Consider the following 16,751-nt stretch of genomic DNA (forward strand, 5'->3'; position numbering starts at 1 on the left):
GCTGGTTCTGTGGGTTCTGGGGTGGCTGATAGTCCACTGTGGGATTCACAGACTCTGACACTGATAGGGCAGGAAGGGTTTGACATGATGCAGGTGATGTCGGCCTTCGACCATTTTTGCTGTGCTTCCCCGTGCTCCCGAGAAAGGGACCTGAGGTTCTCAGTGACAATCTGGATGCTCCTCAGATCATCAGAGTCTAGAAATTCCCATGATTCAGTGAAAGTTACATGTTTTCCAGGAGGCACATCCCATTCCATTCAGAGTGGTAGGTTGCTGAATAAATGTCACCTGCTCTACCCACAAAGCTGCAAATGGCTCAGAGTAAACCACGGGTAGGAAGCGGCTGCTTCCTCATGGCAGAGCATACCTGGGCAATTCTCCATGTTGTCAGGTAGATGCCAGTGTTGGAACTGTGCTGGCACGGCTTGGATGGAGGTTCAGCTAGCTTAGAGCACAGGTTGTTCATTCTACAGCTGGGATGTGATCTGGTCCCACAGCCCTTGCTATATCCAGTGTTTGCCGCTGTTTATTGGTATCACAAGGGGTGAATGGAACTCAGCGCTTCAAACTGGGATACTTAAAGATCAGAATGTTCATGGATTGTCTTGCCCTGTGAATTATCCACACAATTCACTGCAGAGCATCGATTTCAACCACGGCTGTGTGATCACTCAGTTCCATCAGCACATTGGCAGTGCAGATTCAGCGGGTAGGCACACAATTCTAAGGGTGGTACTCTGGCCTGCCCTTCTCCACATTGAACCAGAAGCCATCTCTTGGCTTCATTGTAATGGTAGACTGAGGAATATGCCAAGCCATGACAAATAGTGATGAAATATAATTCTGCTGTTGTTGGCCTAATGGATGTCCACTTTTGACCTGGCAAATCTTTCCCACTTGACGGTAAAGAACATAACCAAGGCTTTCTTCCTTGTAAGGACACAACTTCATTTCCACAAAGACTGCAGTGGTCAACCTTACCACTGCTCTCTTGGGCAGTTGTACCTTCGACAGGTGGATTAGTGAAGTTCAGGGAAGATTCTCTCACCAGTTGCCCAGCCTAGCAGCTGCTATCAGTGCTTCCCCGGGCAGTCTTCAGCCTCACCTGAGGGAAGACAAACCGATGTTTCCTGGCCCACGTTTGACCTGATGTCATGAGACTCCTTGGGGTCTGAAGTTCATGTTGAAGACCCCTGAGGTCACTCTTTTTCAGCTGTAGATCATTGGCCCGTGGCTCCACCGAGTCCATCCTGGTGACAGGACGTCACGCATAATCGAGTCCGGGTAAGGGGAGATTTTCTTCCTTGAAGTCGATAGGAACATCAGAGGATAAGGAGTAGGAGTCAGTCACACTGCTCTTCAAGCCTGATGTGTCATACCCGAATCCTGGCGCTGATCTTTGGCTGTGCCAGATGAGAGTATTATCCTCATATTCCCTGTTTGCTTGTTTGTGTAAACAAAAATCATCTTGAGTCTACTCTGGAGCTGAGCGTCCACCGGCGGGAGGCAGAGGATGCCAGGCCCGTGAACCAGAGGGAGCCTTAGGACAATCAGGAGGGTCGTGGTCCGGTTTTATAATGAACCCAGTTTAAAGTACCCACAGCTCCGTGGGTTCTGAGTCCTGCTCCAAGGCCTGGGGAGTGCGAGTCCGATGACATAACCACTACACATTGTAGCAGCAGTGTACACGGTGACATTTGCAAATCCAATGACAGGTACACCGTGACACTATAGAATGCACGTTCACCGCGCAGTATAGAAAAGTGGCATTTACAATACTGACATATACAGAGTGATATATGCAGGTACATGTGCGAATACAGAAGTGTATACAATGGCGTGTGCAGTGTGACATGCCCAATATGATTACAGGCAGAATCAGTTTTACAGGTCAGGTAAGGAGATGTTCCTGCAATGAAATTTACAAACAAGGTGCCAGACGCGAAGTATGACCAAACTTTGACATATCCAGATGTTGTAACATTTGGGAACAGATACAAAAACATGTTCGGTGATTGCCTGCTCGGATGGATGGTCCCAGCTACTGTATGGGTGCGGTGTATGAACACGGTGATGTAAACACCAGTCAGACGCAGTGGCGGTGACTTGCACACCCAGTGAAAACTGTTGAATCGCTGCCCCACAAATAGTGTGGAATATACAAACGGTGACCTATAGAAACAGCGCTGTGTACAGATGTACAAACCCAGAGACGTATCGCACCGTGACAGAAGGGTGCACGCTGTACCGTGCACAACTGTAGCGGTGCCGGCGGTGATGTGAACAAGGATAACTCGCGCCTGCTGAGCTTCACCTCACTGTAAACTAAAGCTCGGGACTCCTGCTTCACTGTCGACCAGCGAGGCACAATATGTTCTAAATAAGTTGTTAAAATTAGTGTTTGTCTTTCATTGTCATTAAACCATTTATAAACTCTGCTATTTATCTGGAAATGAAACTTTTCTATATCAAAATGTAGCTCTTTATATCATGTCGCTGGTGTATTGTGTATTCACCAGCGGCTTCAGTGAACACCACGCGAAACTGGTCAGCGCTGCCCAGTTTTAGACGGAGCCTGCAACAAACAAACTTCACAAAAGTGGTGAAAAGTACTTCACCATAAATGTTTGACAACGCATTGATATTTTTAAGTGCTCAAATTACTCCACAATCCTGTATAAATCCGTTCCAGATATAATCGGACTTCCTTGAAAGATTTACTGTCACATATAACTGTGACATGTTGAAGGCCGTGCTTTGTGAGCCGCTCCAACCTTGTCCGTCAGACAAAGGTTAAGTGCAAAGGGGGTTACTGTAAACTACTGCCAACAAAGTCCGAGGGTCATTCAACAAAAAGTTAAAACGCTTTCCTCGGCGGTGAGATTTTCAGCACTGACCCCGCCAAAACTAAAATGCAGCTGTGTCTGAATGTGAACTGACCACGAGGTTCCTGTTCCCTTGTAGTCCCGGTGGGTTCTTTCCGAAACATGCCTTGTTACAATTTTTATTTCAAAAGGATGTAAGATGTTGATAAACTGAGGTGTGACCCACGTTGTTTGACGCTGCGCGTTCACCAGGTCTCAGTGCGGTAGCCGGTTACAGAGCCACAAACGCCGGCTCTGGAACCGGACTGCGGTGTCCCCGCGTGTCCGCCAGCCAGTAAACGTGCAACATAACATTTAGCATTTCCAAATTCCAGTCCCCGTTATTATATAGCAGCTTCCGGTCTTGGGCAGAAATATTTACGCAATTTGCCCTCTTATAATCCACTACTTAGACCATCGCTTGGTAATTTTATATTTATCCCCGGCATCGAGTGGATTAACGACTTTTACAACTTTTAATTAATCGCATTGTAAAAACTGCCTTACTTAAAATCGCATTAAAATATTTTGAACGTAGTTATTACTTGGCCGATTGGTTTGCGGTTGTGCGGAATGGCCTTGTGTGGGCGTGCGTCTGGTGAGCGGGTGAGAAACCCGCTGAGTCCCGGAAGCTGGTCTCCGGGTCACAGAGCGCTGGGGCCCGCAGCCCTTCACTCTGAAGGTCGGCGGCGAAGTGCGGTGATTACAGACTGCGCAGCTACTCGAAGCGCTGGTCATTGTCAAGTTCAGAATGCTGCAGCAATCCCTTCTCGGACTAACTGACCCAGCGTTGTGCGCACTGATCTGCACGCTAAAGTACTCACACACTCGCACCCTGACAGAGATAGATATTCAATCTTCCATTCGAATATTCACTCTCGAGTGAAATATTCTCATCCCACGGATGCCATTTACACAAATATTCTCACACACACACACACAGACTCATGCTACACAGACACACACAAACAAACATACATACATTCTTACACCTATTTACATCTACATCTAGTTAACGTTATAATCCAAGGACACAGTGCAGACACCAATTCAAGAATACTTTACTCACGAGCATTATCATCTGCCCGTTTACAGATTTACCAGGGCTCAGTCACAAACACAGAGAAACGTTCATTAACATTCACACACTCGCGCACAGCCCGCACACCAGCAGGCCAGTGTACCGAAATTATAACAGTGTACCAAGATTATAACACCAGAGGAAATTGCCGATGCTAATTCTGACACTTTTAACCTTAGATATTATTTAAAAGTCTTATCCTTCCGAAATTACTGTTTGCGTTTAAATCCGCGTTTATTCCTCACTTTCAAATTAAAGTCGTCATTTCATTACATTAAAAAATCAGGATTTTTTATATAAACGTTGAATAGTTAATTGGCTGGATTAAAATAAATTAAAATATTTCGTTGAGTTTTATTTAATGCAACTCTCTAAAAACTGTCTTCCCAGCGTTAGTTCAAAGGGACAGATATCTCTGCAAATAACCGGCATACATATTAGCGTTATTTCTGAAGGCGAAACTAAGAAGGCTTAAGTGGATCAATGGACAATGAAATTTTTTTTAAATATTTGCGAAGAGTAAAATTCATTAATTCAGCGTAAAATTGAAGAAAGAAATGAGAAAAACCCTAAAGGAAGACGAGGAACATGGAATAAACAAGGTTACACAAGACCAAATCATTCGGTGTAAATATGTCGCAGGAACTCCCCGAGTGCACTCACATCCCGCTATCCGGGGAGAACTACCAACCCAGAGACAACGGAACACATTCTAATGCTAGAATGTGAATTTATTGATTGTCAGCCATTGGTTGAAGTATAATTATCCCGTTGGTATATCGCAGGCACTTGACTTCCCGAATTAACAGACTGTCAGTGAAAATGAACGAGCTGTTTATATTGTAGTGAATAGATTTAGTTTAGTCGATCCCCATAGACATTTGCAGTCTGCGAGGTAAGGATTTTATAATTTACATTAAAAAAATAACAGGAATCACCCAAGGTCAACACGATATTAAAGTTAATCTCTGCTGCCAGTTAGACATGTCCCACGTGATTTGTACTCGATCTTAATTAATACACGTTATAGCGACCCTGGTCCTGTTGTGGTTCAGAACTGGCCAAAGCAAACAGCTTCCACTGTATTATTAACTCGCACGGCTTGCCTAACTTAAAAAAAAGGAATGTTTTATTAATATAATAGTAACGAGCGATTGGAAAGGTTTGAGGAAGGGCGCGGGAGAAGTTAGTGGGGTGGGCTCCAGTGAATGGGAAAGGCCTGCAATCTTCTAATTGAACGGCAGCGTGGACGGGTTCAATGGCTATAAATCCCAACACTTCTGTACATTGTTAAATAGAACTAAATTCTTTTGAAACGTAAATTATCTCTCCCCTCGCCTGTCCGAAGATTGCTGTTGTAACAGCAAACACGTGTTGGGTCTGCCGGTCGCAAGCTATCGGCGCAGGAGCTGCATTTAGCAACTGAAGTTTAAGGTAAATCGGATCCGGCAGAAAATGTGACAATGTGCGGCGGGCGGTGGTCTCTCTCTGGACAAATGTTTTCAGTCGGTATACAGTCCCTTCTCGGGAGGGGACAAGTCTAGTTGAAATCTTACAAGTAAGTAGAGGACACCAGATATTTAGTGGTACTCACTGATTTCACGTCATGTAAGTCAGTGATAATAACCCTGATTCTGATTTGCAAACCCAGCGTCAAAGTGCCGAGTGTTGGGCGCTATTATTGAGTCAATGAAATATTGAACTAACAGTGCAAAGTGTGATTTTTCGGAAGAAAGGTAACCTCATCTCTGAGGCCCACTCCTCCATACACGACCAGACTCATTCACACACACTCGCCAACATAATTAATTCAAACTCCATCTAATTGATATTATTGGCCGTTTTAAATTTGCTTTAAAAGCATGACTTACATTCTGCAATTTTATGTTAATTACAAATGAATTTTCCGAACGATTTAAATTCCAATTTTCAAGGGCATGGAGTCGCGGTAACGTTGCACTAGATGTGATTTAATGAGACGGGGAAACTGAGGATTGCACAAGACATAGCCTTGGTTTTGTAAATGAAAATTGTTTAATGTTAACTCGGTTTTAACCCCTTTTCCAGAAAAACTGTACATAAGTTTTGTTAGAAAACAATTCTTCATAAATATTGTTTCAGCGTGTCACGTAAATATCGACAATTAAATTACAAAGTGATAAATATGACATCATGAATATGTATATTTACAGAAAATAGTTGTTACAAAAAAAAGGCAACGTTAACTTTCACACAGCTGCACTGGTAACACGCAGCGCAACCTGTGAAAACCATGACACCAAAACAGCTTTGACCCAACCGGACAGGAAATACATTCACAAGGATTCTTTTAACTTCAAGACATAACAGGACTTTGGCACTTTCTTTTAAGACCGTCTGGATTTCACAGCCGTCACCTTTGAGGTGCCATAGATTCACGTGGAATGGCCAACGCGAGTTCCCCACCCCCACCAAAAAAAATCCGGCAAAACAACGAAAAAAAATCATCACCTCTCGAGCGCCGATGCAGCCGGTTGAAATCCTGAGTCTGCTCTCGGTGCCGACCGGCACAACTTTCGCCTTGGAGCCGGCGCCGACCACCAGCCGTTTCCCTCCCGCAGCGCTTTGCCGGGACGCGGTTATTTGCTTCTTTCTGTAAAGTTTCAACAGGTCCGAGGTGGCGAGCCGTCGGATACGTCCGCGGACCCCCCCTCCGTCCGTCCCTCACACGTACCACTCGTTAAAATTCGGCGGCAGCGGCGGATTGTGGTTGGGATTGTTCTGTGCGACCGGCGCCGCACTCTTGCTGGGATCTTCTGTGTTTGAGGAGAGCAGTGCTGGGGGTGTGGACGATTCGTAGCCGGAGCTGGGCGCGGGGGAGGAATCCGAACCCTGAGATTCGTGAACCTGCAATGACAAATGAGAAATGCAACGGTGTGAATTTCCCAAACACAACCCGGCGCGTCTTCCAGCCAACTCCCCCGGCAAAAGTTGGACCCTGCAAAACAAAACATTTGCAGTGACGGGCTGGCAGGGCGACCGGAGTCCGCACCCTTGTCAGACTGGAAGTGTGCTGAGGGCTTGGGTTCCCGGAGTAAATCCACATCCAGGTCGTTACCTTCATGTGTTTCCGAAGGGAGCTGGGATGTGTGTACGACTTGTCACACATTCTGCAGATGTACGGCTTGTCTGATGTGTGAACATGCATGTGCTTCTTGCGGTCGCTGCTGTTGGCGAATCGCCTATCACAGCCCTCAAACTCACACTTGAACGGCTTCTCACCTGTGTGAATTTAACAACAAATATACAGTCAGAAATTGTCTGCCATGTCTGTGTTCATATGTTAAAGCTGCAGCTGCCCGCATTGTTTATTAGTTCATTATTGTCTCAGCCCTGTCTCTATCAAAGACCAACAAATCCAGCAAAGTCTAAACACTGTAAAGAACATCTGTGCTTTAATAACCCCTTTATTCTGCAATTAACTTTTTCACTTTAATAATGTAATATAATTTTAAGTATAAATCTCATTTAGGTTAAGTCTTGAACTGTGACCTCGTTTGTTTAATAAGGCGTTTTGATGGCGTTACAACTAAAGTTTGAAACCCTCTCCTTTTGCCCTACATTCAGGGGGGAAACGGCTTGGAAGATGGTGTGCAACCTCTCCGTAAATTGTAGTTCCCTGCAGACGCACTTCGGCAGTTTGATTTCTTTCCTTCGATCAAAAACACAACGAAATAACCTCACGGAATACACAATCAAACTTCATGCGGAGACGGCAGCCGCGGCTGGAAGGCAGCTGAGGCCAAGATGTGAATGAACGGTTCTCTCTAATCCTCGATAAATGGAATAAGCTGCCGTAATAAAAGACAAACGCGCGCATCTTTCGAATGGTCTTCGGAAGCTCCCCCGGCGCTGGCGGGCAGCGGGAAACAACCATTTCGCCATCGGGAGAGTGAATGTTTTCCGACCAGTTTCACAAGAGCCGAAGCAACATCTCCGCCAAGTAACTGGGAAAATGTGAGGCGCGGAATGAATGGAACAGTTTGTGGGGGAGCAGCCCGGTGCAGGGGCCAGCGTTATCAGTGCCCGCGGGGTCACGCCGAGTGCGGCTGGGGAGAGCGCGGCCCCTCGTTCCCCTTACCTGTGTGCGTCCGCTTGTGGATCTTGAGGTTTTCCGACCTGGCGAATATTTTCCCACATCCCGGGAAGGGACAGGGAAAGGTTTCTCGCCCGTGTGCACCCGGATGTGGTTGATCAATTTGTATTGGCCTAAGGACTTGCCCGCCCTGGAGCAGTGCTTCCCAGTAGCAGATGTGATTGGTGTGCTCGGGTCCGCCGACGTGTTCCACGGCCAGGTGGGCCACCAACTCGTGCATGCTGCCGAAAGTCCGCTCGCAAGTGGTTTTGTGCGGTTGGACTGAACCTCGTCCATCCACTTGCAGGGCAATTCCCTGTTTGATGGGCTTGCCTCATGTAGCGGAAGAAAGCGCCGGGTCCCTGGTGCCCCGTCACGTCATTCCCACAGTCATGTTCATCGGGTTGTAGTTGTGGAGCTGCGCTGCCGAGTAGGGCTCGGTCCGCGGGCTGCTCACGCCCCGGTAAGGGTCTGCCCTCCCGAACAGCTCACCGTGTAAGCCCAGGCGCATCTGGCTGTTCACGACGTGTCCGGCGGCGGGCGAGTGGCCGGAGCTCTGTTCGTGGAGTCCTGGGAACAGGAGGTGTCCCGGGGCGTCCGGCATGCCCGCGGGTCCGTGCATCCCCCCGGCGGGCGAGGTGAACAGGCCGTGCTGGGAGCCCGCGGGAGCAGAGTCCCCGATAGCGCCGCTCCGGTTGCGGAACAGGAACTCCCGGCTGGCGTTGAACGGCGTCCCGCCGTAGGAGCCAACCTGGCCGGCGTGAGGAGCCAAGGCTGCGGTGTAGCCCGATCCCTGCGGGTGAAAGCGGAGGTCTGGACTGGCCGAGATCTCGTGAGCCCCCGGGCTGAGTTTGAAGGCTCCAGGGGTGAGGCGAGTCGCAGAAGGGACCGAGCCCCAGTGCCGGCTCTCGGCTGGGCATGTCATGGTGCCGGGGGCTCCCGAAACCACCCACCCCCAGCGTGGGGAACTGGGGGCCACCATCGAGCAGCATCGCCATCTCCCCAAAATGCGCTCGCTCCGGGGGGATCGGGAGCAGATGGCGCGGCCCGGAGGAGGAGGGGGGGCGGGAGACCCTGAACTTTGCAAAATGTCTCGGTTCAGTCCCTTTGCATTAGAAACGCCTTTTGATGGACTCGCGCTGTTCAAAAAAACCCAAACTCCAGGAGCGATTGTTGCTCACAGCCAGACACCTCCTCTTCAATAGGCTGATGTTCTCACACTGATAGAGTCAATCACTCAACTCCAGCACACAACCCAACTCCAGAGGCAACCCGCAACCAGCCAATCACAGCAAGAGGCTCTTGCCATCACGTGAGCGTCATGCTGTGTGTCGATTGGAAGAGGCCCAGTTGACTGGCACAAATTGCCATTAAAAATTCAAGAGGCGCACAGTTTCTTGATTCCGATTGGTTGATTCTGAGGGTTATTTACAGGTATGGCACCTCCATGTTATCGCCCTTGATTAATTATGCCTAGTTCAGCCTGATTTGCATCTTACTCTTCCATTTAATTTCAGGAGCAGCGGTTAAGATGTGCTGTATATTTGGACTTAATTGCACGCAACCAGTGGCACCGCGTAGAAGGGCAAATCCGCTCTTTGTGCGCCCCCACTGCGTTCAGACCATTTGTTCCGCTGCGGATTCCTTTTAGAAGTAGAGATTTGTACACTAGACAGGGTCGAGAAATGCACAGCTCTTGCGTCAATCAATCTACACGCACATTTTCGTTGGAGAGCGGCGAGGGTTGGAGAGACTTCCAATGTATCCCTGACCATCTCAAACACTGAATGTGCAAGGGGGTTGTTCCCCACCCCGCCCCCGCCCCCCACCCTTGAACCAGCCTTTACCCATGTTGGTTAAATTGGTCCCTTGAGTTCATGATGAAAAAGAACCTTCCTGCCATTTAAAAAAATGTTTTGAGGATTTCAGCGGCAATAAATGTAAAATCTCTAAAGCTGAAGGGTCTTGTTCAAGCTGGTTCCACAGGAGGTTTCTGTCTGCACGAGTCTTTAGAAGTTAACTGTTATTTACAACACTCGCTTAGGATATTTTCCTGACAGTGTAACGCAATATGAGGGTTACCGCTGCACCTGGTTATTATAAGGAAGGGGAAAAAATCTACAGTTCTTTTGTGATTATTGGTATTGTTTAATTATGCTTTTTAATTTAAACAAATCCTCGTGAAAAAGTCTGTCTTTCAGTTGTCGCGAGTAACAATTTTTATGGCGCAATTTCTACCGAGTCGGTTTTGCACGCACGCCCACACACACACACACACACACACACACACACACACACACAAAGGTGTAGCTGTGTTTGCAAGGAAAGGCTCGGGAAGGTCTAGGATTGCGATATCCTGGGATTCTCCCAGCCAAAGTCTGGCCATTGAGCGGTTTGCACAGAACTGCCCCGCCTCGCTGCAGGGACATAAAATCTGATCAAGTTCAGAGATGCATTGAGACTCTGCTTCATGCAGAGCTTTATAACACGATTCTTTGACGGCCCTTATCCCCAACAGTACATTGGAAAGAACTTTACTTCCCTTTTTTTAGTTTAGCAGAGCTGAGATTTCAATTGTAGCCCCACAGACATCTGCCGTTCCTGTTCCCATAAACGCACTCAGTCCACAGGCTTAGAGGCGAAAACACAGCCAGAAGGTGAGTTCTTTGCAACGGTAAATAATAAGATACCTTTATTCAACATGCTTTTAGAGAGAAAATATACGTGACTTAGCCAGATTTCCTTAACGCCAGCGACTCACGGGGTAAAAAGCTTCCTTATTTTTTTCAATACCTTCCTCGCAAACGATTTGGTTGTAAAGGTGGACGCTTTAGTAACTTGAACCCGTTGTGCTATGGATGTGTTTGTCGATTGTTGTCGGGGTCCTGAATGCGTGAATTAAGGATCTGCATGCAACCGGCGCAAGCCGCTCGCAATCCGTGGTTTTTCACTTTAAATTGCAATTTTGCAAAAACCTCTCAATGAATTATCCAGGACTTGCCCCGCACAGTGGCGGCGAAACTCCTTCGAGAATATTCCACGTATGAAACTGTACACGGTTTCCAAGTTGCTATAAAAGTTAAAAGATTTGCTGAGAATAGTATTCGTCACTAACCCAGAACGGTGCCCCCACCCCAGCCCCGCTGCAGTTGTCTCGGGGAACCTGAACTCTGGGTGTGGAGCGAGGGCCCGGGTTGCCACGGTTGTGTGTTTCTGGCAGATAATTAATGACAAGACGCACGTGCTCCGTTTTCCCTGTAACAAAAACGCGTAATTCAATTAGGTCATCAACTGACTATCCCGTTGTATCGGCCTTGTGATGTCGCCGACTTAGGGCAAGGCAGCCTCGTTGACCTCTGACTTGTAGCCCGCCACATGTGCAGCCCCGTGATGTTGCCTTTAAGATAATTTGAGCCAACTGTTATCTCCGGACCAGAGTAGAGAGCGCATCATCACACCTTGGAAAGCAGCTGCTCATCCCGCTGCACTTGAGATTCCAAGTTATAGGAGCAGCCCGGCCGATCGTAGACAAAGCCAGGCGGTGCAGAGTTGTACTGGATTGGGAACAGAGAGCTGGAGGGCACAGCTTAACTTCAATATAAACCTTTTAACGCAGTGAACTCCAGGCAGTCACAACCCTCCCATTTATTCCCCGTGCAGACAGACTCACTAGCCGCTGTTTTTTTTTCAACGATGGTTTACTGTCAAAAACTGATTGAACGTGGCAATAATAGACACGGACTTCGATTAGCAGCGAATACGATAATATTTAATATGTTTCCATATTTGTACCCATCAGCATATATCAATGGAACCTGTTTTACGTAGGCGATATAATTAATTAAGAAAAAAATGTTGCTTTGTTGGATAGCTGACCGTTTAATCGGTTCTGCCGCTCAACACTTCTGGTATGCTCAAAACCTGCCGTAAAGTCCAATGTACTCAGCAGGTTGAAATATAATAATACACTATGTAAAAGCAAAACTACCTAGGTTGTGTTTCGGCTGGTTGTGAACTGCATTATGTATAGTATGTAACTTTTGAAATTGAACCCTATAATGCGGCATAATTCAGAGAAACGACTCTGTTATTTCGACTCCTGGAGACAAAGGCCTGTGTGTTTGATTAATGCTTCATAATGAAACAGGCGAGTGAAGTATTCTCTTGTGGAAATAAGCATAAATCTGTTTCTAGTGCGTGGGTGAATCAGTCTAGATTAACCAAAGTATGTTGGATTTTTAATTACGTGTCATATTTGGCTTTTTGTAATGAATTATTTTTCTGATCATATTGTTAGCTGAGAGATTTAATATTTTCCCGTTGAGATATAGATATCAGACCCGAGAGCGACACAATTCAATTAACTATTTTTCTAAATGATTTGAAATAAAAAACCGATTCTGCAGACCTTGTGTTTATTTTGTAAAATGCCAAACAGTATTTGGTTAAATAAAGAATTCTGTCGATCGAATTTACAACCCAATTTGTTTCAGTTTCTTTCCTCCTTAGAATTTCCGGCAATTTGCGGTCTGTAATATTATTAATCGTCTTTCTTCGTGATATATATCCAACTATATTACAGTTATAACTATGATTTACCGCAATCAATCAGACTATAAGTAATTCTTAGAACTAATTTCAATGAATGTCGCTCTATTTCAAAAACACGCAGGAAACAGCCGTTCTCTTTGTGATGTGAGCTTAATGCAGAACTTACCATACAGTGTCTAAATTGTTATTGTATATGTGTGTGAAGAATTTAGTAAGTACGTATGAAGATTTTCTCCAATCTCAAACTAGATCCGAGGTCTTCAGTTTATCTGAAATGGCCCTTCAGCACGAAAATATCAGTCACCGGTTTACAGTGAAATATCGCGGCACCCAACATTCAACGATCCACCCTGTGTCCGATCACATCTATCGAACATCTGGTCTCATTACGCTGCGAGTATTGTAATGTTACATATTTCTGTAAAAGACACAGGATCTTCAGTTATTTAGGTTTTTTTTTACTTTACTATAAAGAGACCTCCCGGAACCTTTCACCAGATAACATGGACTCCGGCGTAAATTTTCCAATGAATTATTTGTTATTTACCCAAAGTAAATTGGGTAAATTACTATTGCCATTAATTTGGTTTATCTTCAAATAAATATATAAATAGATGTAAACATCCAGCAGTTTGTGACGCGGAGTAGTTTCAATGTACAAAAAAACGAACTACAAATATGATTGAAATTGGGGAAGAGGGAAGACAGGTTGTTTGTTCTGAATCCAGTTTTTCAAGGCCAATGTCTAATGTTTCTATATGGACCAGAATAGTTGTCAGATGTAAGATGTACAAATCTCACAAGTGTCACGTTCTGCTTCTCTGTCTCTCTGTCTCTCTGTCTCTCTGTCTCTCTCTCTCTCTCTCTCTCTCTCTCTCTCTGTCCACAAGCCAACATACATTTCTGTTACTAAAACCTTTGCTGTATTAACAAAACAAAACAGTTTAAACTCGGTGGCTTGCAACTTTGGCAAAACAAATCTCGTCGATTTTTATGCATTTTGAGAAAGGTCGAGCAAAAAATATTTCCTGTGTGCCAGCAGAAATTTGTGAATTCTGTTGCGCTTGAGGAGAGTAAGACTTAAATATAATTTTCAAACTTCCCAAAGTTGTCCACATATATTTTGTGCAGATTGTTTTTTTTTTATCGAGCTGTGAACAATTGGCACTTTAATTGCAATATATAATGACAAATGTGCCATTCCTAAATTCCTGCTCTAAATTTAAATGAAACTTGGGATTTCACTCACGAAGCAATATTAACATCGAGGAGCAGCCCGGAGATTGAAAACTGTAACTGTGTTGATTATAAAACTTGCCGAAAAGATAAGACGAGCAAACAAATCTTCAATTGTCCTCTGCTATAGCCCAATCAATCGATAACCGATGCATCATCCTGCAGGGATGATTTATGCACATCGCGTTATAGTAAATGCTGACAAGAATAATGGTCTTTATTGGTGTTCAGGGAAACCTTAACCAAATAGACCATCAACAAGCCTAAACCATCGTAAATCTCACCCTCTGCTGAATAAATCAAATGTGCTGATTCCATCAATAAAACGGGATCGCTCCTAATTGCATTAGAGCATCAGACGGGGCCGAGTAAAACAAGGCGTTATTTCTTACCACGGGCGACATCATTGCACGATTACCTTTTGCAGTTGAGCAGAGTTGTAAATATCTCAATCAGTAATGATGCTGACCTGTGACCCGGAGGGTGCCTTTATTGTATTTTGCCCTTTTGTTGTCCGCATACTTTTATTGACCCCTTTCTGCGTGACTGAGCCCTGAGAAGCAACGCCAGTGAAGAAACACTTGAAGGTATTTGTGCAAGTCGCCAGCCGGCGGTCGGGCCCTGAGTACAGCCACTATACCAGCCCTTCATCTGGACTCCCGCCCCGGGTTCACCGGCCCGGGAGCGATGACACTGGTCACCGGCCGCACGTCGCTTCTCCCCGGCGCTTCCCGGTGAACCAGAAATGCTTCAGGGGAATAAATACATCACGCAATTTGTATCAGCACCAGTGTCTCAGTGAGAAGCTGTCTGACCTCCGAGCCAGGAGGTTATAGGTTCAGGCACTGCCCCTGGAAGATGCCAGGTGCTCGCAGTGAGGGACCGAGGGGCTGTGTCTCGCAGACACCATCCCCAGGCCCTGACCACTCTGTCAGGAGATGTTAACCGTCTCACGCCACTCTCGGTGACGAGCTGGACAATGTCTCGGCCAGAGCTCACCCGTCAGAGAAACAGCCTCTGCGTTACTTGTGGCATCTTGATGGTCTGCCGCGTTTCTCACATTGTTCTCGCCAATGCACCAAAAAGGGCACTTTTTCCCATTAGAGAGAGAGAGAGAGAGAGAGAGACTTCTCTCCCAACAGTTGCTGCCCGACCCGTTGAGTAGTTCTATGTAACTGCAAGAGTTTTTGCTTACTGGTCTATTGATCTGTCAATCGATCTATTTATCCGTTTATCGATCTGTCGGTTGATCTGCCCGTGTGTACGCTGCACTCTGCACAGTTTACAATTACAACGGGGTAGTTGCGCTTTGTATCCATCACCTGGGTTTCCATATCCAACCGCAGTGTTATTTGGAATCACTATTAGTTGAGGAGCCGTCCTGATCTGTATCGAGACCAGATTGAATGGTCAAAATAGAACTTCCTTTCACCGCCAGCTTCAAATTTGAAATTAGGATCTAACTAGATTGCTAATTCAGATTGAAGCGTTTTAGCTGAAAATGTTTCACTGCGCAGTGTGTTTATCGAACACTATTTCCCAAGGATTTCACTGAGATTGGATTCAGTAGATGAAGAGAAGCCAAATTAGATTTTCCGTTAATTATTGTGGATCAATCTTACCGCCGTTTATTTGGTTTGAGAAATCTTTTGAAAATTACATAAGCGACGATAGATAAAACACAAACCTCGCTACTAATTAATAAACTGCTCTTCCCAGAATATTTTGCGCATATTTAAATAAATATATTTCTAGGTAATTGGTGTGTGTGTGGAGATAGCATCGTACAGACAGTGTTTTTATTTGAAATGTATCTGTAACTAGATGTTCTGACATTTGTGTAGGGCGGTCTAATGAAATTGTCGCATTAAATACCATGTTCAAAACAGAAACATAAACAAGAAAGAATTCAATTTCTAGGTTTAAACTGAAGATCCCTTTGCATTTTATTTCGCGATACAGATAGTTGGTAATGCAATTAGTAATGTAAGCTCATCTAAGCCCTAAACGAAAACGGAAATACGACATTGCAAGTTATAGCTGGCGATCCCAACAATTAAACTGAGTAACGGGGTATAAATGATCCCGGTGAAAGTGAGTCCTGCCACAGTGAGACCCCAAGCTAGAAACTTTACCCGAGCCCTGGAGTACACGGGAACTGAACCCCGAGTTCACCGGATTAATTGGAACAAAGGGAAAATCACAATAACTGTCAAAGACAGAGAGCGTCGGCGAACGTCGTACAAGTGGCAAACACGGATAGATTTCCCACCTCTCCCTGTTTGTTAACGCGAAAAGTGGACAAGGGACCGAACAAATTTCCCTGAGTTTTCGGGTCGCTGACATTCCTTTCACCTCGCTCTATTATTGATCCTGGCTCCACACACCGAGATATCTGGTAGTTCGTTATCCCAGCTGATGTGAGTGGTGAATTTGGACACGCGTGAAATCCGTGTCCCAGTATTACATAGAACATAGAACAGTACAGCACAATACAGGCCCTTCGGCCCACAATGTTGTACCGACCTTTAAACCTCGCCTAAGACTATCCAACCCCTTCCTTCCACATATCCCTCTATTTTAACTGGGAATCTGTTCCATCCTGAGCTCCGGGGCAGCGGAAGGCATCGGCAATGTTGTCCCCGCTTACATACTGTATGTCAGAGAAGTTGGAAATGACAAGCAGGCGGAAAGGTAGTCAGTCTGGGTCCAGCTCAGACTGGGCGCCCGGTCCTGAGACAGCGTGCAAAACTGAAAACAACTGTTCCATTAGTTGAAATGAAATTGAACAAAACTATATCGGTCCCTCCCGTGAACAAGTGACTTCTGGCATCTCGATGTCTCCACGTTAACCAGGAGCAGGAGATTATTTTCGTTTGCACTTTATGAAAGGCGAATAACTAAC

The 16,751-nt window shown here is 45.7% G+C and overlaps 1 protein-coding gene across 1 annotated transcript; it reads right to left on the reverse strand.

Annotated features, from left to right (window-relative positions):
* Positions 1–6,040: 6,040 nt before the first annotated feature.
* Positions 6,041–9,240, reverse strand: zic3 (zic family member 3 heterotaxy 1 (odd-paired homolog, Drosophila)). The gene is given in 9 exon segments (XM_052022459.1): positions 6,041–6,831; positions 7,043–7,206; positions 8,066–8,143; positions 8,146–8,221; positions 8,223–8,332; positions 8,335–8,386; positions 8,389–8,441; positions 8,444–8,925; positions 8,927–9,240. Coding segments are annotated over 9 exon segments (1,329 nt in total). The 5' UTR covers positions 9,058–9,240; the 3' UTR covers positions 6,041–6,648.
* Between the last annotated feature and the right edge of the window lie 7,511 nt (positions 9,241–16,751).

This window comes from Pristis pectinata, chromosome 8 (genome assembly GCF_009764475.1).
Source record: "Pristis pectinata isolate sPriPec2 chromosome 8, sPriPec2.1.pri, whole genome shotgun sequence".
Classification (NCBI taxonomy): Eukaryota; Metazoa; Chordata; class Chondrichthyes; order Rhinopristiformes; family Pristidae; genus Pristis; species Pristis pectinata.